General features: G+C 40.9%; 2 protein-coding genes across 2 annotated transcripts in view; both read right to left on the reverse strand.

Annotated features, from left to right (window-relative positions):
* CCDC180 (coiled-coil domain containing 180) overlaps window positions 1–22,332 on the reverse strand; it is a 27,995-nt gene extending 5,663 nt beyond the window's left edge. Inside the window, exons 1-33 of the mRNA XM_074890972.1 lie at window positions 22,237–22,332; window positions 21,671–21,766; window positions 20,193–20,288; window positions 19,453–19,628; window positions 18,542–18,624; window positions 17,897–18,006; window positions 17,672–17,800; window positions 17,384–17,494; window positions 16,627–16,722; window positions 16,215–16,378; window positions 15,865–15,984; window positions 15,097–15,176; window positions 14,313–14,401; window positions 13,697–13,819; window positions 12,893–13,066; window positions 12,239–12,354; window positions 10,865–10,991; window positions 10,030–10,169; window positions 9,378–9,553; window positions 8,719–8,899; window positions 8,048–8,194; window positions 7,645–7,789; window positions 7,308–7,424; window positions 6,793–6,891; window positions 6,336–6,449; window positions 5,467–5,666; window positions 4,655–4,722; window positions 3,818–3,950; window positions 3,172–3,231; window positions 2,233–2,299; window positions 1,755–1,896; window positions 1,182–1,342; window positions 235–372 (exon numbers count right to left, since the gene is read on the reverse strand). Coding sequence (XP_074747073.1) covers window positions 235–372; window positions 1,182–1,342; window positions 1,755–1,896; window positions 2,233–2,299; window positions 3,172–3,231; window positions 3,818–3,950; window positions 4,655–4,722; window positions 5,467–5,666; window positions 6,336–6,449; window positions 6,793–6,891; window positions 7,308–7,424; window positions 7,645–7,789; window positions 8,048–8,194; window positions 8,719–8,899; window positions 9,378–9,553; window positions 10,030–10,169; window positions 10,865–10,991; window positions 12,239–12,354; window positions 12,893–13,066; window positions 13,697–13,819; window positions 14,313–14,401; window positions 15,097–15,176; window positions 15,865–15,984; window positions 16,215–16,378; window positions 16,627–16,722; window positions 17,384–17,494; window positions 17,672–17,800; window positions 17,897–18,006; window positions 18,542–18,624; window positions 19,453–19,628; window positions 20,193–20,288; window positions 21,671–21,766; window positions 22,237–22,332 — 4,074 coding nt within the window. The remainder of the gene's footprint in view (window positions 1–234; window positions 373–1,181; window positions 1,343–1,754; window positions 1,897–2,232; window positions 2,300–3,171; window positions 3,232–3,817; window positions 3,951–4,654; window positions 4,723–5,466; window positions 5,667–6,335; window positions 6,450–6,792; window positions 6,892–7,307; window positions 7,425–7,644; window positions 7,790–8,047; window positions 8,195–8,718; window positions 8,900–9,377; window positions 9,554–10,029; window positions 10,170–10,864; window positions 10,992–12,238; window positions 12,355–12,892; window positions 13,067–13,696; window positions 13,820–14,312; window positions 14,402–15,096; window positions 15,177–15,864; window positions 15,985–16,214; window positions 16,379–16,626; window positions 16,723–17,383; window positions 17,495–17,671; window positions 17,801–17,896; window positions 18,007–18,541; window positions 18,625–19,452; window positions 19,629–20,192; window positions 20,289–21,670; window positions 21,767–22,236) is intronic.
* On the reverse strand, window positions 22,257–25,155 carry SURF6 (surfeit 6). The gene is made up of 4 exons (XM_074890973.1): window positions 24,945–25,155; window positions 24,299–24,514; window positions 23,598–23,689; window positions 22,257–23,124 (listed from the first exon to the last, which is right to left on the reverse strand). Exons 1-4 carry the CDS (start codon window positions 25,036–25,038, stop codon window positions 22,453–22,455), a joined length of 1,074 nt encoding a protein of 357 aa, XP_074747074.1. The 5' UTR covers window positions 25,039–25,155; the 3' UTR covers window positions 22,257–22,452.
* Window positions 25,156–25,272: the final 117 nt, after the last annotated feature.

The raw sequence follows: 25,272 nt of genomic DNA on the forward strand, positions 1-25,272 counted from the left end.
AAAGGTCAGTCAGTTCCACAACAAATCCATGCACGTGTACCTGTGCATATGCGTTTCTGTATATATTGATCTAATGCTGGCAGTACATAACTTAAAAGATACATGAACAGGATTGCCTAAAACTGAAAAAGTTTTCCAGTTTACTTTTGATGGGGAGGAAAAATGTACCCCAGCTGTGCTCTCCTTTCCAAATGCAACTTTTAAGTTCATATGAAGCAATGCCTTTACAATTACCTGAAGCACCTGTGTGTTGAGGTGAATGCCATCAACTTGATCTCTTTGTCTTTTTGCTTCGTCATGGCACAAAGCCTCCAGCTGAGGGAGGTTTTTGGGGTGTCCCAGAGAGGAACGTAACTGATTCTTGTGCACAACCTTTGAATAAATACATAAGAAATGCCTTCAGCAGAGAATGTGCAATTGAGTCACAGCAAGGAAGAAGTAAACCCCACACATTTTATACAAAAGTATTCAGAAAGACAAAGACAATTTAGTGTATTTCTTGCTTGTCTAGAGATAAACTTTGCAGTGCAGTAAACACCAAATTGCGTAGCTGCTGGAGAACAGAGCCTCTGATCTCACCTTGGGTTTTGTTTTCAACAAATAATAATCTCTCCTAGCAAGTAGTAAACAAGATCTTTTTAGATCTTTATATTTGTGGTTTTTCCTGAATTTAACTTAATACTCAGAGAGACAAAAATCTCAAGATACTACTCTGTAACATTTTCTGCACAATCTCCATTATGATTCTGTTATCAGTTCTGATATTACTGAACAAAATAGACTTCTTTTTTGAAAGAAAGTAAATACTGTTATTTCATGACCCGTAAGTCACAGTACCTACAGACGAGTGCACCACACCGTATGAGCTGTACAGCCATACCACAATGCCACAGCTCTTAAAGAGTTTACAGTCTAAGTGGAAGATGACAGGCAGAGCTCTACGAGATTATAAAGAGGCAGTCCAGTGCTGGAAGCAGGGAGGGCAGGGGCTGAGTTACTAGAAAGATAAAGCTTCCAGTAGAACTACACAGACTAACTGCAAACATGGAAAGCAAATCTGTGGCTAGCTCAGCAGTGAGCGATTAAGCAAACAGTGAGATTAATAAAAAGAAAATGTTATCATTCTAATGCATTTAGCATTGCTTACACTGGAAGCATTCCAATATCTCCATGATACATACCTTCACTTTCTCCCAGTCTTCCAGCTGTTTATCGAATTGTTGACGAATCTGATCAGTGGAGTATCTGAGCTTCTGCTCATGTTCTTTCAAGAGACCATCAACTGCCAGCTGGGAGACATAAGTGAGCTTCTTCTCAAACAGACGCAGCTGATCTTGAAATTCTTTTTGGAAAAGAGAAGGTGTTTATGTGACACATTAGTTGCAAGGGAAAAAACCACTCGGCTGAGTTGAATGTACACTGCAAGGGTCAAACCACCTGGAATTTTCTCTCACAGAGATTCTGTCCCTGCCATTCCTTTTTCCGGGCCCAATGCTTTGAGAAACATACACTTGCTAAAAAACGTGACCTTGTACAGGCCTTTCCACTTAGTCAAGGGCCCTTCTGCCATGCTTTTTGCAGCTGACAATATATCAAAGAGAATATTGCCCCAATTTCCAGTAAAATCAACAGGAGTTTTTCCACTGTGTGATGGATTAAGAAAGCTACATAATTCTTGATCACTGCAATTTTCAGTTTACATAACTGAAAAATTACATCACAAGAAATTAAAAGTTTTAACGGAATGAATTTACCTATAAGACAGGTATTGTAGTAATCTTCTGTCTGTTGTTGGTATGACAACAGTGCCTGTTTGACCAGTTGTGCACAATCGTCAAATGTCTCTGGCAGATCTTCTGGCACTGTTATTTGAGGATTCCTTTCTTGGTAGAACTCCTTTGGCAGGTAAAGATAAAACAGAAAAGTTGTTGAGAACACATTCAGACAAGTCACATCCAGGCATATAACAGTAGGAGGGATACATAAAGGCTATCAACCACCCTCTTATCTGGGACCAGTTTTCTTCCTCTGATTCTGACATGCTTAATATTTATGAAGAAACCTGTGACTAAAAGTACCCATGTCGGTTATTATTTAAAAAATAGATGCACTGGTGAAGAAAGGAAAATTTCTGGGTGGCCATCCAAACATTGTAAAGAACCAAATTATTTAGTTGACACAGGAGTAGACCTATGAAAGCAAAAGTGACTGAAGAACACTGCGTTTTCTTACCTCAGCAAGGCAGAGCAAGCTGTTATTGCATGTCCAGAGAAGATTCATAATGATCCCCTTAAATGTCCTGAAAGCAAACAAAATTAAAAAGAATAATTAAAAGGACAATCACACTGTAAAATGATCACATTGCCAATATTTACCACTTTTCAAATATTTTCAGGTTTATTTTAATACATTTTTCAGAGCATACGCAAACAAATATTCAGAATGCCTAAGAACCTTCACCCCCATTAGTACAGATGCTCTTCAGAAGCAGCAAAGACTCTGAGCTTTTGTAAAGGCTTGCTGGAGAACGCTCCCACCGCACTGTAACAAATTAGCCAACTGCCCCTGCTGAAAACTTACATTAAGAGCTTAAGGTAAACCAAAAATATTTGAAGGTGGTTTACTGGAAGTATTTTGAAACACAATGTGTGACAAAATTCCCAAGCACTTAAACCTCTTAGGCATTAATTTTGATAGTTTTGCATGGCACATATGAAATATCTCAATTCTATCTAGTACAACAACTGCACCTATCAAGAAAACATATGATAATTTTCTTAGAGAAGGAGAATGGAACCATCTAAAAATCACCTCCTAAACAGTCTGTGCCTTCTTTATTCCTGTAAATGTAATATCGAGCACAAGAATGTAGTGTATAAAATTTATTGATCTTCTTAGAGGTGAAAATGACATTTTTCCAGCCCATTTTTTGTCAATGTACAAAATGGGCTCCAATGAGGCCACCCATTTCAGACATTAAACAGCATAAAATGGGTGACTTTTATATTCACTATTATTATGCTGCAAAAGGGAACTGTTCTGTAAACACTCAGACCCATAAAGATCCAGGTTAAATACGTCAAAATTCAATTGTGAACTCTATAGTTCATGATTATAAGATACTGGTTTTTTGCAGATTAACTTCTATTTCTGCAAATATACATGACTTACTCAGTTTCTGGAGGCTTCTCTCCAAATATCTGGTATCTGTTGCCACTGGGAAGCCGTATCCTAAGGAGGGAAAAAACATTAATTTGAAACTCTCCACAAGTATTTTCCTCCTCTGGCTGATTATTTGAGCTAGTCAGTCATATGATGGACATGAAACTGAAGAAAAATTCCGAAAAATGTAACTCTAAAATTAGTATGATATGAAAACAGTTTTTTGATGGAAAAAAATTCTGAGGATTCTCTTCCCAACAGCTCTTCAAAACTTTGCTGTTGATTTCACTATTACAGTAGCTCATTTCATCTATCTATGGACTAAGCTGAAGACATACTCTTTAGACACCAGACCTGAAAATTAAGCCGTATTGATTTAAGAGTGGGGTTAGTCTGTATTTCAACAACTTCACAATACAAAACAACAGCAGATGAAGGGGAAAGAGTGTTTTTCCAGCCAAAATCTGAAAAAAAAAAATGCAAAGCTGATCATGAGGACATAACCAGGGAAGAGATCCCAAATAATAAGCACGGATGGAAAGAAGGCCAATACAAATAAGCATTAAGAACTTTTCAGAGAACAGGCAGTGGACAACTTAGGTAAATTTCTGCATAGGAACACTGTAAGTGGAATTCCTCCTTCCAGGGGTCTTACTTTCTTGTTGGCATCTTTTCCTTAGATGACAACTTCCTGGCGTTCCGGGCCACGTGGTTGTCAGTAGCGGACTTCTCAGGGCCTTCCTCTGATACCTTCACCTGAGAATTCTTCTTTGATGTAGGAAGTGTCGCTTTATATTTAACAAGGAAAGATGAAGAACATCATGTAAATGCCAACTGAACTCTTTTTTATATGGTTATATAGTTTGTGTTCTCATTTCTATGTTTCCTTACACCATTAAAGGGACAACTGCAGGAACAATCATTTCTCACAGACAGAACTGAAGTAACCCAGCAGTGGCAACACCAAATCAAGGCTGTGCCCTGGGGCATGAGGAATGGGAATGTTCTAGAGAATGCGTGGTAGATGGGAGGAGATTTAAAACAACATTCAGTCAGGGAATAAGAAGGAGAGTGAAGGGGCTACATTCATAGTCCTTGCTGGGATGGGGACTTGGGAATGTGGCTGGAGGAGTCAAGCTCCGGAGAGGAGAGACAGGGAAGTGGGTAGGGAACAGCTGGGGTTGCCTCTGCACTCACCTTTGAGTGAATGATAATACACTGAGAAGGATCCCTGATCCCCTACAGATTTTCATGACTTCCCTCCTCATTTTTTCCCCACCCCTTTTCTCTTTCACTATCACAAATATGGGTACTCTTTACAAAATGATCATCTTATTGCAAAGTAAAGATATCCAAGAAAAAAGTTGGGCTGCACAATTCTCTCAGAGCTAGCATGTAAGCCACTGGTGTGGAGTATGCTAGACCTGCTCAGTGATATGTTAGGAACCACGATTTAGAAGAATGTAATATATTAAAAGAAATGCTGGCACACCTGGTCCTAGTGGATGTGAATGATCTCTCTCCTGCTTTGGGTCCGAAGATTTTCTCGATGGCTGAATGCTAAAACAGAAAAAGAGCTAAGTGGCTATTGAATACCTTATCATATTCTATTCTATACTATATTAGATGTTATATGGAGAATCAGCTAAGTTCTCTATCCCTACCCTGTGCTAATTTCAGTTCAATTTCTGAGATCACTTTTAACAGACAGGATTACTTTTACAACGGACAGTGTAAATATAAGTACTGGCATGGGAGTAACTAATTGTTTAACTGGAATTTCAGAATTTCTACAAGCAAAACTGTTCATTAAAATATGTATTTGCAAATCACACTCTTGTCGTACTGTTCATTTCACACTTTGTATGTTCATTCAACTATGTAGCATGTAATCACCTTTTAACTAATACTATGGAAGACAAAAATTTAATAACTAAAATCTATCATAATGCTGTTAACTCGATGTCACTTATCACTCACAATGGGGTATTTATGGCTATTAGAAATTGTGCTTTTAAAAGAAAGTAGTCTCAGCTGTACTGATTTTTAAAGCTAGACTGATCAGAAAGTATGTAGTAGCATTACCTATGAAAAATATGTTCAATTGTTCTGTATATACAAAGGTAAACTACAAACTATGAATTCAGGAAAAGCTTGATAGGCTTCTGGAATGTCAATTTAAAAGATACGGTAGTGAAGCCCCTTGTAGTGTTATCATGAGCCTTATGAAGACAAGAGGTATAGATAGCAAAGAAAATATAAAGACAGTGATGGAAAAATACCTTTAGGCAAACAAGTACTTACTCAAGTAAGCTTTTGATAACGCTTATTGCTAAATCATTAAGCGCAGACTTTCCCATTCTGCTTGGATTTAACAAAGGATATTTCACATGATCCAGCCCCATCAGTGTCAGTCTGTTCTTATCTCTGAGACGTGCTGTTCGCACGGCAGCAGCAATTGGACCTTGTAACCTAACCTCGCTTGAAAGAGGGGTAAAGTCCTCCTGAAACGGGAAGAAAAATGAAACCCTGTTGACTGTGGCAGGCAGTTAGTGAAAGCATTACATGTAGTTACTGAATACTAAAAGCAGATCTTCCAAACATGCACTATTTTGCTTCACAAGCTGAAAGATTTTTATAATTCTAGCAGTAATGTTGTTACAGTTATACAACTCTGAGACACTTAGAAGTAGTTATGAGTAGATTCTCATAATTATCATAAGCAGTATTTAAGTATGTACCCTTAAAACAATGATCCACTGTAGATTACAAAATAAAGACAGACTTTCCAGACAAGGAAGTCAAAAAAAAAAACCAACAAAAACAAACCACAGCTTGATAAAAAAAATAATCTCTTCAGGATCTTCAGGACACATTTGATTATTATTATTTTAACTATTTAAAGAAACCCATGAAATATGCATCTGTGAACAGTGCTACATCTTGAAAATAAACTCTCACGAAGCTGCGCATCTTTAACATTTAGTAAACTCAGTTTACTGAGTTTACTAAAAAAGCTGACCTAATGTTACAATGTCTTGGGTAGTTGGCATAATGCAGCATCTTTCTTAATTTGAAAATTCAAAGCACAGATTCTGAAAAACCTTTAACATACACACATAAAAATTCACTCAATATTAAATAAAATATAGAGAACTTCAATGCTCTTTTACCTTATCATGAGGTCTCACTGCTTTTACCAGTACACAGTCAAGATACTGGCTCCTCTTTTTCAGTTCTTTCATCACCCCTTTGGTGAAATCGTACAGCTCTTCAGAGGTCAAAGCCTGAAAGATACGATAACACAGATGGCACTTACTAAACTGGCTCTGTCGGACTTCTCAGATGTGCTGACTGTTGCGTACTACATCATTTGATTATGTCCTGTCACCATTTCACTGGCACATACCTGGGAGCAATGAGATTGTAGAGAGGCTGAGGTTTTTGCTGGCAAACAGGGAAACAGGTACAGGACCTTCCCGAGCAAAAACTCTGTGGTCAAGTACTCTTTCCACCCACCCCCCCAAATGTGTATAAACATAAGTCTGCCTCAAAAATATTACTTTATACATTATACAAACGTGCACAGTGAATCAAATTAGATATCATTTTGTGCTGATTAGAACTTACTTCTTTATTTGCCGCAGGATGAGCACAAGCATCTATCTTCTGATGGAGCTTCTCCAGAGAAGAGTTCAGCGTTGCTGCTTGTGAACGGGAATTTGCTACCTAAAGCAGAAGCAGATAAGGGTGAAGTGAAATCTCATTCAAGAGATTTTCAGAGGCTCCACTTTGAAACCACTAGACTTGCTGGTAAAAGCACTCAATCACTGGTACGCAGAGGAGAGGCTGAAAGCAATAATTCACAAAAGCAATATATCATGTCCTTTACTGCAACACACAAAAATGATGGTCTATTCAGATGTACGTACTCAACTTGCTGCAAGACTACAGTGTTCCAGAATAGCTGCAGCAGCAGCAAAGGCATAGTTTTAAGCTTATAATGACAGAAAACAGGTTTTGAACGAATATGAGAAGTCCCTTAATGTTTGTCCACTCTGAATTCAGCCAAAAATGTCTTCAATGGAATAAAGGAGAAATTATTATAATTCATTTCAACAAAGTTCTGATGTTTCTGCCTGTACCTCTGATTTGATTTGCACTCGTAGCTTTCCCAGGAATCGCTGGATCTTCTCCATAAATTCTCGATTCATAAAGACGTAATGGAACTTTTTTTCAGCCTGGTTAATAAGTTCCGTAGCCTTTAAGAATGCCAGAAACAAGAGACAGAATGAATTAATTTTCACTTTTTAAAACTTAAATAATAGAGCTCATCATTTCTACTTATTTTTTCCATCATGCAATTAATTCCATCTGCCACACAGAACAGTCTTACAGTCCCAATCTGGGAGCAGGCCGATTATAAATCACATCAAATATGCCAATATAATACATAATTTGAAAGAAGGAAACTCCACACACCTGTTCCAAGCAGCTTGATTCCACTTTGTCCATGTCTGCCTTGATTAAATTTTCAAAAGCGTCAATACGCTTATTTTCCTTCTGAAGATGCTTGCTGACAGATTTTACCTCCTGAGGAGAGAGGTTACCTGCCTCCAAAGATAATCTGAAAGCAACCAGCAAAGTAAAAGCAATCGATTATGAGTCTTCCTTTTCTCAAAGACTAAAACATAGATATCAACACAGATGTGATGAACACAGTATAATAATTGTGGCTTAACAAAATAAATTGGGTTTTTTTAAAATAGAAAACTAGATGAATACCAAAATAAACTTTAATTTTACCGTTCTGCCTATGCAGCAAACACTTACGCCCAGAAATAGGGAACTATTTATAAACAAGACTCCAATAAAACCTCTGTACCTGCAAGCTTTGAGAAATTCAGCGTTTGAATCCTTTAATTTTCCTAGAGCTTCCTCCAGATTCTTCCGGTAGCTCCTCATGGAAACGTGGATCGCTTCCAGATGACCCTGGAGCTCCGAGTGCATGCTGTTGCTGAATGAAGCTAACCTAACAGCAAATAATAGAAGACAGGGAAAACACGTAGAAAGAGGAGCAGACATTACGATCCAGAGACTGCTGGCTGTAAAGACACAAACCAAATCTGAGAACTCAAGAGTGGTTTAGCATTCTGAAAGCAACTTGCTGAACTGTGATTGTTTTGATAAACATTCAGAAGATATCAGCAAACAGTTGATGCTACTGAAGAGCGTCCTTCAAAACCAATTAGTCAATTGCTATTATCACGCATGTTCAGTGAACTGGATGGAACCTCAACACATGAAACATCTTTTCTACTTTAAGGCTGCCAGCCAGTTTGAAACTAGATGAAAATTGTCATCCATTCAGTACTGACTTTAACTTCTTCAGGGAGAGATAAAGGAAACAAAAATTCTTTACATCTCTTTAAAGTTTCACGAAGCAGTCTTCGTTAAAGAGGAACGTAGATTCAGAATGCAAACCACAAACGTCTCAGCAATCAGGAGTATTCAACTATGGAACGTCACAGCCAGCAATACCTGTGGCACACTTACTTCTCAGTCTGAGGAGTACTGAGGAAGACAGACTCCATCTCATGGATTTGTGACTGTAAGTTTTTGATGAGGTTATTCTGGCGTTCAGAGAATTTGACAAATTCAGCTTTCTCCTTTTTCAGAGCTTCCACCACCCCTGCACAGTGGTGCTCCAGATGCTCTTTGTGAAGCGCCAGTTCCGCTGATAAGAAAAGAAATTTTACAATGGAGTGGCTAAAACATACAAATAAAATACATCTGATTCTTTTTCTTTGACTTTTCTCCTGTGTTTGACATATATATCCCTGGCAGCTCCTAATCCATTCAAATCACAAATGTCTTTTGTTTGCTCTAAGCCCTCTTTTTCCTTTATTTTTCAGTCACTGCTGACATTATCTCTCTGTTCTCAAATATTGACAAGAGAAATGGAATATTCTACACCTTTTACAATCATTGATCAAGGCACTGCTGGACATACAGCACAAACCAATAAGAGCTATAGAAAAGAAACATCTTTTTTTAAAATAGATGAGTAACATATTATACTAGGAATTAGTAGACACTCAATTGCTTCCTATTGCCATCTACTACTGAGTCAGCTGACACTGAAACAGATTTTGGTCACTTATGATTGTCTCTAAACAAAAACATGTAATGCTCAGAGTGAAGGAAGTCGGTACCAGCTCTAGCGTTGCAGATATTTGTCTCTATATTCTCGCGCCTTTGTTGATGCGAGTGAAGACGCAGCTGCAGTTCCGAATTCAGCTCCTCTTTCTTGGCAGCCACAAAGTCGTGTGATCTGGACACAGACTCTGCAAACCATTTCTCCAAGTGTTCAAAAAAGCAAAGGCGAATCCTATGATTGAAAAAGAAATATTCCAGTGAGGAACAGTAAGTAATAAACAGGAATTTATTCAATATATCAATTCTAAGAATTTAACTTCTGACTACAGGAAGGTACAGTTTCATTACCACTTGCACCATACTGGCAGAGTTTCTGAGCTGGCTGCCTACTACTGAGTACCAGGCATGTTACCTTCATGGCTCTGCAGGGAATTTGGGCAAATTACTTGCCTTTCTGTAATATGTGTTCTCACTAAACAATTTTCTGTAAAACGTGAATGTTCTGTAAGAGGTGAATGCTTGTGTGGTATTTTGAGAGCCAAGGATGAAAAGCAATATAAAAATTTTCTCTTATTTTTATCGATTTAAAAAGTGGAATAACATCAAAATAATTAGATACTTTTTGCATCTTTAGACTAATGTTTCTTCCAAACAGATGAAATTTGTCTATTAAAGGGAAAGAAAGAACATAAACTGTTTTCTACTAACCTTTTCTTCAGCTCTACAGTTTCTTTGTCAGACTTTTCCACCTCTTCAACTCCAAGAACGGTGTAAGAATTTCCACTAGAAGTGGAAAAGGTCTCAATGGCAATTTCAGAGCTTTCTGCCTCGCTGCTCTTGAACACATCCTGGGAAACAAATGGAAATCATCATCTGTTACCTTTCAAGACAGAAGCATAGAATCCACAGTGCACAAGCTAATGTAGGAATCCTAAGGATATTAAGAATAATGTTGTTGTTCTCAGTTTGGACAACATTCATACAGAGAATAAGCTTGCAAGTCTCAACAGGCAGAGTCACAATGTTTTAAAAGGTTTTTGTTATGGGACTAAATTCAGGTAACTAAAGACCTGAAAAACTAATACTTTAGTACAAATACAGCTGAAATCATTCACCATGGGCTAAGAATACTACGGTGGAAAAAAGATATTTCAAAAAAAATCCTATGCAAAAGGTTTCTACAAGGATAAAAGCAGCGCAAAAGGAATGGTTGTAGACTGTTTCATACACTCCCTTTGCCCATAAAAAGGATCTAAAGCCCTAATAGTCCAGAAATAAATGAAAACAGTACAGACTCTTGCGTGCTTTGTGTAAAAACTAAATCTAATCTGCTTTAAGGACTTTAGACTTACCTCAGCAAAAAGACTTCCTATTCATCATTATTTTGTGCAAGACTCCCTCCACCTTCAAATTTATTCTCTTGTTCACTTACCTGTGTAAAGCTTACCCCTTGTTCTGCATGCTCAGCTAATGTAAATTTTCCCCAAAGTGAAAAATGAATACACCAGTAAGATTTTAAAGCAGAAGTTTGTTTTCTTTATACCTGTTTGAAGATTTCCTTTACATTAAAATATTTGCTGATGGATCCGCTATAGGAAATCAATTCCTGCAGAACAGCTTCTGGGTAAGCTGAGACTTGATTCATTAGAACTTGGCTGAATGTCCTGTACCTGTCAAATTTAAGGCCACCGTTTAAGAGACTCAAGTATGTTTAGAAATAAAATGAAATATGATTACAATGTCTTTAAATCCAAATCTAACTTTTCAACCAACCTCATAAAACCTTTAGGCTAAACATTGTACTGTATCTGTTTAGCCTGACTACAATCACATCCTGGCTTATTAGTAGAGATTAGTTCATTACAAATATATAAATACATAAAAGTTAAGCACTATTCATAATAAAGTATTTTAGATCTTCCATTTTGGATGGGAAACCATTCAAGACCTGTGCTTACATAAGCAATATTAGAAGTGAGAGGTCAAATTACTGTCTTTCATGTTAATTCTGTACCATGCTCAGCTGTGACCGAAGCTTTTCTGTTTCATTTTCATTTTACTTGGAAATGAAAACTAATGGTTCAAGCTGAGTCTTGATTCAAGAAAAATCAATGGTCACACCTGTTTTCATTTACATTTGCTTTGTCTCCTATACAAAGATAATTATGGGGAATTTATACAAGCATTCAAATGTTCAGACAGATTACATTCCATCTCTGCAAGCTCTCGCTGTGTTCTCCACTCACCTAAAAAGGTACATTACTTTTGGATAATTTAAAATTGTCCGAATGAATATAAAGACTACTAAACCAACACAAATTACACAAATTGTGTATGTACAAATTAAGGAATTCATGTTGGTTCTAGACACAATTACAGTGTGAGGTGTGTGCGTGTGCGTATCTGCCTCTCAGGTCCACATGGCTCTTCTAATACGTCTCTGATCTGACAGACAGAAAAGACCACCTGGGTGTGAAAATACAACTGCTTCCCCTCTGGCTATTTAATCCTCCAACCTTGGTATGTGCCAATTTTGATGTGATTTTTAAAGATGCAAATCCCTGATCATGAGAAATGTAACAGAAAGATTACCAAAATATATACTTTGGCTGTCTGAAAGTTTTTAGTAACTTCTAGCCCTTGCGACTTTGGAAGAGATCAAATCGGTGAGCCCAGAGCACAGGTGGCAGCACAGATCTACTTTCTGATCCTAGTGATTCAAGAATCTGAACTACTACTGTGGGTATTATTTGCCGTAACCTTGTTCAAGATGGAAATTATTTCCTTTTACATTCTTACGTGAAGTAGCAAGCAGTGTTTTTCCACACCTTCACGCTTCAGCATAAATAAGAGCTAAGTATTACAACCAACATTCAAACATGCTTTACTTGTTAAGTTTGCGCTACAAAATTCATACCTAGCTCTAATGCGATCTAAAGAAGAAAGGGCATTCTTGAAATAGGCCTTCAGCTTTTCCTCAGAGCTCGCTGTTTTCATTTTTTTCAAAATTATACCCAGATCAGCATCCATCCTCTAAGGCCACATAAAAAAAAAACCAGTAAAAATGATTTAGTAATTACTAAGATGCCTCATAACTATTTAGGATTCAAATAATTTAATTATGTACATATATTCTACACCAAGAAGGGAAGCTACCTTACCAAAATTCATCTGTTATGAAGATCTTTCATAGATAATGAACATCTTTGACATTGCCACCCCCAGTTGCATGATATACCCATAATATGAGAACGTGACATACAAACAAGACTCTGTATATACCTGCACAAGATCTTACGAGCCATAGAAACTTGCAGCCACTTAATACAGAAAATATAACCTTCATCACCATTGTCATATCACAAATAAGATACAAACACTCATTCAGTGTGAATCAAGCTGTTAGCAAAATATGTACCTGACAGAACGAAACTACCCTGTAGAAATTGCAGTATAAATGTCAAAGATTACATTTTAAATTTTATACCAGGTATTCTGAATTCCAGAGGGTTCTCTGCATGAGGAAGTCCTTTCTTTACATCATACCACACTCTTGGTTTTAGATTTATACCTGTATTATGTTATCCTCTTTCCGTCTGTATTCATCTAACTTCTTTTGAAGGTCACTTTCCTGCTGGGACAGTTTCTGTTGATGGATGTCCCAGAGACCCATGGCCTCCTGAAAACAGCTGTACAACTCTCCACAGCTCTGCTCATTCTGTGTAGCCAGCTCCTTGAAGTCTCTCTAAAGACATACACGTAAGTGAAATGGTTAGTATTAAACTGTTTGCTGGAAGGTGAAATAAATGAGTAAGGGGACATACAACATGCTAAAAGGCTGTCTAGAAGTATGCTATGCTATCAGCGTTCAACGTGGTCTCTTCTACTTGGAGAGGAAAAAATAGTCCAAGTAAACTGGATAAGAATGCACATTTTTGTTCTAGAAGCTGAACTATCAAAACTCCGTCTATTCTTCTAGTTCTGCAAAGCACTAAATCCTGCACATGCCCTGAAGTCTCTGGCCATCTATCATTTCAGGAACAACTGCCCAGCCATTTTCACATATGGAATTATAAGAGATAGGACTGAAAGAAATTTGGGAGATCATTTAAATCTATTCCTCTGCCTCCAGGCCGAATGAGCTATACCTAATTCATCCCTGACAACCCATCGTACATATAAACCAAACAATTATGAACTGTTCTCCTTGAGGCACCCCAAACATTTTTTAATTGTGGGTCAGGTGTTCAGTCACACTGTGAACCTCTTTCTAAGATGAAATCAATAGCCTAAGATGCAGACGGCATTTCAGGCAGCAGCACAGGAAGAACAGACTAGTCCCAGAGAGTAATAAAAATAGATGTAAGAAACATACGTCCATGTGTTCCAGTTCTTCTTCAAACCGACTTCGCAGTTGCTCAGTCAAATGAAATAATTCAGAAGTCACAATTTCTTCAACCTCTTCTTTTGTGCAAATATCCAGATTCAATAGGTTATTCTAAATGAAAAGAACGCTAAGTTACTGACATGAACATAATATAACATCAAATACTGTGTGGCTTTTAGAGACTATAGCTAAACATAGTGTTTCTTCTTTTCTTGTGAATGTGTAGAGAGAGATTCAACCTCCCAGATCCCACATTCTGGTAGTAAGCAGTACAATTCTATTTGGACACAAAGGGAGAAACTGAAGCAGAGAGGTGGAATTTCTTTCCCAAAATACAGCAGCCTCAGCACAAAGGCTGAGGGTTCTGACCCTGAATCCTCTACCTAAACGCAAGACAGTACTCCTCTCATTACTGGCATTTGTTACTAGTACAAATACCACATGCTACTGTGAAACAAAACGGACAGTAAGTTTTCTAACAGAATAAGACAGAGGTTAAAAAGTAATTTCACTTGTTATCTCCATGTTTGGTGGATCCTCAAACAACACATTGTATACCATTACGAACAATCCTTCCAAGAATCTGCAAAGCTGCAATACTAACCTTGCATAACTGCAATTCCGCCAAACATTTCTGCTCGACCATCTCATACTGGAGGCGAATTTTCATCATAGACTGCTCATGGTGGGTATCTGGAGGATATGGAAGAACAAGCCATTGTAAAGATTTCTGTATTTCACAGTGGAGCGTGAAATGGAAACATGCAGAGGACCTGTGCTGAGTCCCAGCACAAGTAATATATCCCAGTAGTGTCTTCACACTTGTATGACACTATCAACCAATAAAATAAGATGTTTTAATACAAATCTTTTTCTCATTATGTTTCAAAAGTAGTGAGTTATTTACAATTGCAATCAACTTCTTTGTTACTGTACAGGCTACAAACATTAAGACAGGATGAACTCTGGAGAAAGAGAAGGTAGACACACGGAGGGAAGGCACACTACGGGACCTGGAGACAGGAAGCATCTCAAATTCTTCCCCTCTCATTCTCTAAGAGGTAAAAAGGAGTATTTTTGATGACTGAGAACTGATCTGCATTAAAATTAACCTTCTGCTTTCCCCAGGTTAATTCTAACCAAGTCAGTTCCTGCTGGATCTCATCATGCAAAAATGCTTGTGCTGCCAAAGGGCAGGTGGGGCAGTAGCCAGCTTGTTTCGGTTGTGTTGCCAGCTCTGAGCGGCTTAGAAGGGACATGGCAACAGATGAAACAAAGAATATAGCAAACATGTACTTTCAAAGCAACCGTCTGATTCATTACTGCCTGGAAAAAAGAAAGGAAAAATTCCTTGTATTCCAGACTGCTTTTATCATTTCCCAACTTACCCATACTTTTGTTTACATCCACCAAAGATCTGTACCATTCCTCCACATCAGCTTTCGTGTGTGTTGGAGGCAACAAATCACTATCGAAACAGGAAAAAAGAGTCAGATATGTTCAAGTATAATCCAGTCAGTGCTTAAAGGATAAAATTATGAATCAGAGTAACCATACTACTGTGCTTTATTTTATTTACAGCCATCTCAGCAATGAAAATAAAATAAGATGGCTGCTGTTTTGCAATGCCACTGTTTACTGCAATGCCACTGATCTATCTATGTATGTTGCTACATACATTGTAAAAGAAAAACTGTAAATACTGTAATGCATTGCATCCAAACCATCATCATCTTGTTAGGATAGAAATCTAACGCTGCTATGTTTGGATGTCCATCAAGACTCCTTTCTTAATTTATTATACAAATTAAACTCACACACACAAATAATGCCTTGACAAGATCACCAGTTTTTATCTCTCTACCCATCCTTATCTGCCCCTTTCTACTACATTTCAAATGTTAGTAAGATTTACTTTTGTGTTTCTGCATTTCGAGCCCTTGACCGCCCCTATTCAGTGTAACTAGTGCACTGAAAACCAAGAATGTATTTTTTTCATCAAAAAGAGCTTTACTAAAGAAGTTTAGGCTCTGCCTTACTGCTGCAGTGTACAGTCACACACTGAAAGGGAGCAAAGTGCATTTTGTAGTCAACTCCCTCATTAACTCTAGAAAGAATTCTATTTTCCCTTGTTCCTGTTCTCTCTTTTGTCATACCCAAGTTGCTGCAAAAGCTCCAGTCTCCTTTGACTAAGTAAAATCTGGTTTGTTTTCATATTTTCCATCTCTGTTCTCACAGTTGGGGGATTCTGTATTTCTTCACTTGCCATAAATTCTCTGTAGGATGGAAGAACACGTTGAAGTAAATAGCTGTTTGGGAAAACTTCATGTTTGAAACACAAATACAAAGGATGTCTTATACATACCAGGTAAAAAAAGAAGGCCAAGTTCTTTTAGCTTTTTAGTTTTATAATGGAAAAATGATCAAATACTACTGCTTATAGAAAACACAAGTGAACAGTAGTCACTTTGTGTTATTCATAGTCCAAAATTGTAATATTTCTGACCTGAAACTGGGAACTACAGAGTTCTTTTGGATGATCTCCCAGTCTTTGACTCTGTCTTGCCATTTCAACCGATGTGAAAACTCCTTCATCATCTCTGATTTCATGAGACTGAAGAACAGCTTGGCAATTTCCCTCTGATTAGTCAACAGGTCTTTCTTAATCCTCTGCATATTAAAAAATAAAAACAGGAATAAAAGCAGCATAATACATGCAAAAAACTCCGTAAATTGCCTGATCTATGTAAAATGAGGGAAAAAGAATACAGAAGATAAAGAATAGCATGCAAAATAGAAATCTCTCGTGTACTGCAGGTAGAAATAATGAATTTCAGTTGGAAAAAAAGACATTCTGGGAATATTCAGATTGCTATCTTCTCACAGGTAAAAAGAGACTCTCAATATGAAAGACTTACCATGGCCTCATCATTCATGAACCTGTGAACATCATCTGACAAGAAGGTACCAATGTCCTCCAGTATCAGGGTATACTTCCTCAGTACATTTGCTATCTGTGTAATAAAAGAATTAAAAAAAAAAAAAATCTGTATAGCTCAAATGTAAATTCCCTAAGTTAAGCACTGATACGAACAAGGCAAATTTTCCATTGAAATAAATTCAATTGGCTGATAGACAGATTGAGAAGTGAATCTTAAAACACCCATCTTAAATACTGATTTTTTAAATCATTCATAAAAATAGTAACTAAAACATTTCACTTTGTTACTACTCAACTGATTTCTCTTTAGTATCTGTGATAAGTGAGTGCTCTGCAGACAGCCTGCAATCTGAATTTAAAAATCAAACCAACTGTCTGTCAGATATCTGTAGTGAATCTGCCAGTGGTTGTTTTAAGCAGACATGAAAATTAAGCAGATGCGGTCATCTCTGGTATTTTTCATAACTACTCAAACAGAAAAGTTACTGGTGATACGGTTGGGCCTATTCATCATGTCTACGGTACAAAGAGAGGACAAACTGACACAGGTATAACAGACAGATTTTTTTTGCCTACAAGGACAAAGCAGCAATCTCCTATTTTTTTTATCTGAACGTTTACTGTGATGTCCAATGACTTTCCACTCCTGTGGAAACAAGCTACTCTCTGCCCCCAGAATTATGAGAAAATAATCATTTTATGCTTAAGTAACAGCTATTAAGACTACAGCTCACTTTATCGGCTCGACTCTTTTCAACCTTCAGTAGGGATTCATCCATTTCTCTAACCCACTTCCTTCTGGTCAAGCATTCCTGACGGATGATATTCCACAGTTCTTCCAAACCCTGCAAGAAGGATTTACTCTCAATCTCATTGAAAAGTAAGTGTCAAAAAAAAAAAAGTTAGAAGCAGGAAAAAAAAAAAGCATTTATATCTTAAAACCACAGCAAGACATAAGAAGCGATGTTGTGCAGACCAGGTACAAATAACTGAAGATGAGACAATGGCATGAGCTGCCTTACTTCAATCGAGAAACCTCCCAGAGCAGTGTCCGACTCAATCTCTTTAAACAGAAGTTCAATTTTTCTATCAGAATCCATCAGTTTTTTCCGAAGGAAGTGTCCAGGCTCCAAAACTAAGGGTTCCATCTCCTGAAAAGGAAAGGAAGTCAGTCTGAGCTTCTGAATATTAGGCCCTGACCTCAGTATAGAACTCCAGACTATCTGGAGCACAACATCCAGCCTCACCCTGGCAATGCAGTCAAGCTCATGACGCAGTGAGGTCATGGCTTCCTTGTGACGGCCTTGCCGGCGTTCTGACAGATGTTCCAAGATCTTACTCCTCCTTTCCTCAGGAACTGCCGAGAAAGAAAAGAGGATGATGTAGCGTGGGACTGTTGCTGCAGAATACAGAGTGCATGCACAACGAATCACTAAACCCACACTCTGAGCTCTGTAGTTTGTGCAGCTATTACAGTGCGTGACAGCTTTCTGCAGGAAGGGAAATCTATGCAAATGCAGGTTAAAAATAGCAAGCATATTTTAAAATTTCCTTTGATTTGATTAATCTGTGATTTTCAGAAGGATAAAAGCATGGAAGCTAGGAACTAAGTTCAGGTATGATGCAAAAAACTGCAGCTTCCAAGAATGAGATCTGCTTACATCATAACTGGAGTGTACCATCTAAACACAAACTGTGACCTATCGACAGTTTTACAGCCATTTTTCCTTTGAGTAGATTCTTCATCTTCAAAATTACCTACAAATCATCACGTATGTGTCAGGTCATTTCTGAGCTTGATTTCATATCTTGTCCAGCTAAAACCATTATAGGTATGGTGGCTCCTAAGAACGCAAATTAAAATATCTGATATTAAGGGAAATAAATTTTACCAATAAAATCCGGTAGGCCTCTGACTTCCTCAGCTGCGGTTAGCTCTGGACTTCTGCAAGCCATCTGAAATGTTGTAGCCTCTCTGAAACAGAAGAAGAATAAAGCTTTGATTTGTACTAAATACACAGGAGAAGGGACTTGCAATGGGTATAATATTCAATTTAACCAGCAAAATGTAACATTTAAGTGAACTTAAGCATCATTCTAACTTCAAGGCATATGATTCAAAGAATCAGTGTTGCTTCTTCTGAGCCAAATTGAACTGAGTAATTATCTAGCCTGGGTTGATCACAACCTCCAATCTGCTATGATGGCATAAAAGCAATAAATGCTAGATTTAATACGTGTACACTGCAAAGGCATACATACTATCTCTAATAGGTACAAAAATCTATGAACTGTTAAGTAAGAACTAGCAAAAAATGTGGAAATAGCCTTTATCTGCCCACTGCTCTTCCCATCAGCTGGGGCACTGTGTTTCTCCTTGGGGGAAGTGAGAACCAGGGTGTTGTTGTTCAGCAGAATGGTTAGGGTGAAAAGGATGGATGGACTCATTTCTTTTCTTGCTCATCACATAATTGTTACTGCATCATCATGTAAACCATTAACAGTCTAAAATATAGTTCAAAAATATATATCTTTATATATATAAATCTTTAGACTGCTTTGAACAAAAGAGACAATTTCTTTGTAAAAGAAAAGCCATACTATATGCACGCCATTGCAAATACTAGCCTGTTAAGGCAGCAGCTCATTATACTCAATTTACTCCTAGCAAGGAGACAGTCTACTATAGGTCGTTAGTACTGTGACCAGTAATTTAGGAGTGTCCAGCTCCCAGTGCCAATCTTACGACTTTATACCTATAGTCATGAACACTGAATTGGGTTTTTATGCTTCTGTTTGCTACCTGTACACTTCTGTGGAGTCCTTGCAGGGTGTTCCTTCAACACACTTCTGCTGGTAACGTGGTAGAAGCCTGGCATCAGTAGAAATTTTGGAATCCCTAACCAACGCGAGCCTTTCACTCCTTTTGGAAACCCTGGTCTTGTTCCGTACTTCATTCAAAGACCGTACTAAGAGAACCTTCAAAGAATCACAATTGAAATGGTTAGAATTCTTTCCAACCTAATGGACACAGAATAGTAACAAAACAATTGATAAAAACAGTGGGGGAAAGGCGGCAGGAGAGAAAGGTAAACTAATGAACACTACTTGGCACCAGCATAACAATCTTCATCCAAGGCTGTTTTAAAAATGAGAAAAAAAAAAAAAAAAAAAAGATATCCGTTTCCTCAGAGGAAAACTGAAGCAAACTGGACTGTGTGCCTTGCTTATGGTTACAAGGAAAGTCAAGAGCAGAGTGAGAAATGTCTGAATCTGGCTTACTATGCTTCTTATTTATATTTTACTGCTGTGTTATAAAGATTCTGCCTTCATTTAATATATCCTTATACACGGGCAAGACACAGGAACGCCCATAGATGCATTAGAAAACATATCCTGAAGTAACTCAATTATTTCTTACCAAAACAAACAAAAACCAGAAAGGTTGAAACTGTCCTCTGGTTTGAGGTCCCCACTTTCACAGCTAGCAAACAACCGACCAATATCATTAACTGGTTTTTACCCGATTTTTTTTTTTTTTACCTCAGCCTCAGCGATCCGTTTATAGGCTTCCCTGCCGGGAACCTGGCGCACTGTCCCCACACGCTGCATGTCGCCCAGCACAGGTGACTTCGAGACCTGTTTCCAGAAGAATTAGGATTTACAAACCAGGGGCCAAGGGGAGAGTTTGAGGTGGCCTTCCTAAGGGGAAACTACGTGCCTGCCGCAGGGTCTTCACCAGTATTGGTGCAGGCAGAGCCTGCGGAGGATTTAATAACGTTTGTGGGATTATTAACCCGCGTTTGAGGGCGCCGGAGCACAGGGGGAAGAGCCCTCCTGCTCCCTTGGCCGCCGTGTCCCCTCTGGGCTCCCGCTGCCCTCAGCTGCGTTCCTGCCACCTGCCCCGACTGTGGTGTTACAGGCGGCCATAGCAACGGCAGCGGGCAGCCCTGCGCGTTACCATGGCAGCGGGGGGGGGGGGGGGGGGGCGGTGGCGCCTCGGGATAGCCCCGCCCCCACCAGCGACGCCCCGCCCCCGCCTCAGGACACCTCAGGACCCCTGCCCTGGGCAGCCCATTCCAACGCCCAACAACCCCTTCTGCAAAGAAATCCTTCCTAAGAGCCAGTCTGACCCTGCCCTGGCGCAGCTTGAGGCCATTCCCTCTTGTCCTGTTGCTTGTTACTTTGTTCAAGAGACCCATCCCCAGTTCTCTGCACCCTCCTTTCAGGGAGTTGTAGAGGGCCATGAGGTCTCCCCTCAGCCTCCTCTTCTCCAGACTAAACCCCCCCAGTTCCCTCAGCCGCTCCCCATCAGACCTGTGCTCCAGACCCTGCACCAGCTCCGTTGCCCTTCTCTGGACACGCTCGACTCATTCAATGGCCTTTTTGGAGTGAGGGGCCCAAAACTGAACCCACTCATCGAGGGGCGGCCTCACCAGTGCCGAGCACAGGGGTAAAATCCCTTCCCTGTCCCTGCTGGCCACGCTATGGCTGATACAAGCCAGGATGCTATTGGCCTTCTTGGCCACCTGGGCACACTGCTGGCTCCTGTTCAGCCGGCTGTCAATCAACACCCCCAGGTCCCTCTCTGACTGGCAGCTCTCCAGCCACTCCTCCCCAAGCCTGTAGCGCTGCTGGGGATTGTTGTGGCCCAAGGGCAGCACCCGGCATTTGGCCTTAGTGAAACTCCTCCAGTTGGCCTCAGCCCATCGCTCCAGGTCTCTCTGCAGAGCCTCCCTACCCTCGAGCAGATCAACACTCCCACCCCACTCGGTGTCATCTGCAAACTGACTGAGGGTGCACTCGATCCCCTCGTCCAGACCATCAATAAAGATGTTAAACAGGAGTGGCCCCAAAACCCAGCCCTGGGGGACACCACTCATGACCGGCCACCAACCAGATTTAACTCCATTAACCACCACTCTTTGGGCCCGGTCACCACTGGCACAGCCAGCAAACAACCGACCAATATCATTAACTCATTTAGCTTTTACCCAATTTTTTTTTTTTTTTTTTTTTACCTCAGCCTCAGCGATCCGTTTGTAGAATTCCCTGCTGGGAACCTGGTGCGCCATCCTCGCCTGTCGCACGTGGCTCAGCACAGGCAACTTTGAGACCTGTTTCCAGAAGAATTAGGATTTACAAACTAGGGGCCAAGGGGAGAGTTTGAGGTGGCCTTCCTAAGAGGAAAACTACGTGCCTGCCGCAGGGTCTTCACCAGTATTGGTGCAGGCAGAGCCTGTGGAGGATTTAATAACGACTGTGGGATTAACCCGCGTTTGAGGGCGCCGGAGCACAGGGGGAAGAGCCCTCCTGCTCCCTTGGCCGCCGAGTCCCCTCTGGGCTCCCGCTGCCCTCAGCCACGTTCCTGCCACCTGCCCCGACTGTGGCTTCACAGGTGGCCATAGCAACGGCAGCGGGCAGCCCTGCGTGTTACCATGGCAGCGGGGGGAGGCGGGGCCTAGGGATAGCCCCGCCCCTCGGGACCCCGCCCCCGCCAGCAACACCCCCAGCGGGAGACTGATTGCGGGGGCGGGGGAGCAACAGCAAAGGACACCGTCCCCGCAGGAAAATGAACAGTAATTACAGTCAAGCAATCACCCCGTGTCTCTTTGGGACAGGAAATTGAATTAACAAACAACACAACAGGCTTTTTTCTTTCATTACAAAGCTGGGGAGCCATGGCAGCGCTGCCGCCCAGGCCGGGTTCCCGGGGCGGGGGCTCCTCCCGGGCAGCGCTTCCACGCAGGCCCCCGCCTGCACAATTTCCATCCCCAGGCTGCAAGAACCAGCTGCCTCTCTCTCACTTTAAGCCAGCTTTTTTCAAGTCCTCTGGGAGAACCCGGCCTTTCTTCCGGGCCCTGGCTTTCTTCTTCTCTATCCTGTCCTTCTTCTTCTTCTGAATGTTCTTGCGACGCTTTTCCTGCCGCTGTTGCATCTTTTCCACCACTCTTTCTGTCCGCTTCTCCCACTGCTTTTGGCGTTGTGCTTTAAGCTTCTCCTTACGCTTCAGGGCTTCTTTCAGACGCTCCTCATTGTCACGAATCTTGACACCTTCCGCCTTATAGAGAACATTTGTCCATTTCATCTTATTCTCCAGCTCCTGAGCTTTCTTCTGGTCCTTATCCTGGAGTTCCTCCAGCTTATTCTTCCTGCTCTCCAGCCTGCTCAGCAGCTGCTTGTAGTTTTTGCCCGTCAGAGGAGTGATGTTGCCTTTCACTGCTTTCCTCTTCTCTTTCTTCTTCTGGATCTTGCTCAACTCATTCTCTCCATGAACTTCAACTTTGTTAAAGACAATCTCAGTTGTACTCTCCTCCTTTTTGCTTTCTGGCTCTACCGGTACTTCCTCAGTTTCTTTCTTCTCCATTTTTGCCTTCATCTTCAACTCCTTTCTTCGGCGCTTCTTCCTCTCCCTCTCGTACTTCCTTCTCTGCCTCTTCTCCAGGACTGCAGGGGACAATTCTTTGGCATCAACCTAAAAAGAAGGATGGACGTGAATCAGGAGCCTTAAAGGGATGAAGCAGAATATTAAAAGTGGGATGGCCTCCAGTTCCTGATTTCAAACTTCTCCTAAGAAATGCACTACTCGTGACAAGAAGTTGTGGGCTCAGCTTTTAAACACAGTAAAGGCATTTCAAACTCTTTACTCTCTCTCAACACCCTGTAGCTATGCTCCCTTTCAGGCTCTTAGTGTTTTTCTTTTTCCTAAAAAATCACCAGAGGCATGCTCTCCTGCAAGCCAGCCAGGCCCTACCTCTTCTCACGTGTTTTTCCAGACCACAGAATACCCACAGGTCTCCCACCAATATCTGCAGACACTTCCTTAGGAGATTAAATTAGCTCAAACCTTGAGCCTTCTAAGATCGTAGTCCTGCCCCCACATCTCCTGAGAGGCTAGGGAGAATTTACATTGCACGAACGCACATATGGATACAAGAATTCCCATACCTGTCCAGAAGCTTGTTTTATCTTCTCGTGTAGTCTCTGACGCAAGAGATTGATTGCAGAAAAGGAAGGGGAACCCAGTTCACTTTTGTTCCCTGAAAATGAGAGGAAGAAAATAAAAATACTTAAGAGACAGCACTAGCTAAACACAAGAACTTTCTATGTCTACAGGAAATGCTCTGAGAACTCTTTAGATACTGTGAAGAGAACAGAAAATCTACACAAACCAAGAGTTTCTATTTCATTGGTTTCTTTAGAATTCCCCCTTTTCTATCCCTATGATCATTCAACACTGCCAGCCAGAGCGGCCTGGCCTGCCCTGCAGCTGCTTAACAAGCCAGAAGACAAGTACCAAGCTAGTGCAAACAAAGACATGAAGGACATCGCTTCTGTGTGATCATAACGGAAAGCTGGCCTAGCACGACAGTGATTGCACCCACACAATAATTCCCAGAAATTACCCAAATACATAAAAAGTCTGCAATTCAGTTTAAACACTATTTCCAGAGAGCCACCTAGTGGTGACATTACAAATTTCTGTACGTATGCAATAGCTTTTAGGGCACATAGAATAAACAAAGATATTTTCAATTCAGCTGAACTTCTGAAAGGCTTTCTAAACTATACACATGTGAAGCAACTGAAAAGAAGCCCCCTTGCCTCAGGTAACTTTAACCAGGCCATGACAACACTGGTATTCTTACCTGTAACCAAACCTTCATTTCTGCTCTGTGTAACACCCTCTGGAGATAATTTGCTGGCTTGAGGGGCTGCTTTCTGTCCTGGAGGAGTTTTACTGGTGTTAGAGACCACCTGCTTGACCAAAGGACCATTTGTCTTCTCAGCTTGCTTCCTGGGTTTCTTTCTTTTCTTTTTCTTGAGCTGTCTGTCAGCATCCTCGGGCTGGCCCGGCTTAGACACTAGAACGCAAAATCAAATTACACAAAGCAGGACAACACTACATTCCTAGTTCATAACATGATTACTGAAGACTAAAGTTCAAGTTGCATCTCTCATTCTTCAAAAATCAGATATTTTAGGATTTACATAGACCAAACATGCTTGCATACTTCAGTAAAATCCCAGCTCTCCCACATCCAATCGCCTCGTGTATAAAACCGAATGGAGACACACACACACCCCACCCCCCCCCAGGGCTAACAGTGCAACATGCATAACGTTGCTCAGGAGCCCCCCGTGTTTCAGCACAGACAGGTTTTTCATAAAAAACAGCACAACGCCGCTCCCCCGGGCCAAGCCCCCCGCGGAGCGGAGGCAAGTCTGTCACAAGTCCAGACGCGCCCAAAGAGGCCGGGAGGGGCAGAAACCGAAGCGTTACAGCTCCGTTACCAAATTTCCTCTTGCGCGGCTCCGGGGCGAGCTGCGGGCAGACCTTCCTCGCCAAGCCCTGCAGGTAGGAGTCCTGGGCGGCCAGGCTGGCCATTATCGCCGCGGGCGGGCCCGGCTCCCTCAGCGCGGACGGCCCGCAGAGCCCGGCCAGGTCCAGCCGCGCTGCTCCCGCCTCAGGGCGCCGTGAGGACCGCGGCGTCCGCCTCGTGCGGCGCTTCGGCAGGAAGTGACGTCAGCGCGACGGGCAGGAAGTAGCGCCACGCGGCGACTGGGGCGCCCGGTCCCAGCCGCCGGCCCAGCGGAGCCCAGGCTCGGCCAGGGCCCGGCC

The sequence above is a fragment of the Strix uralensis genome, chromosome 21 (assembly GCF_047716275.1).
Source record: "Strix uralensis isolate ZFMK-TIS-50842 chromosome 21, bStrUra1, whole genome shotgun sequence".
Taxonomy (NCBI): domain Eukaryota; kingdom Metazoa; phylum Chordata; class Aves; order Strigiformes; family Strigidae; genus Strix; species Strix uralensis.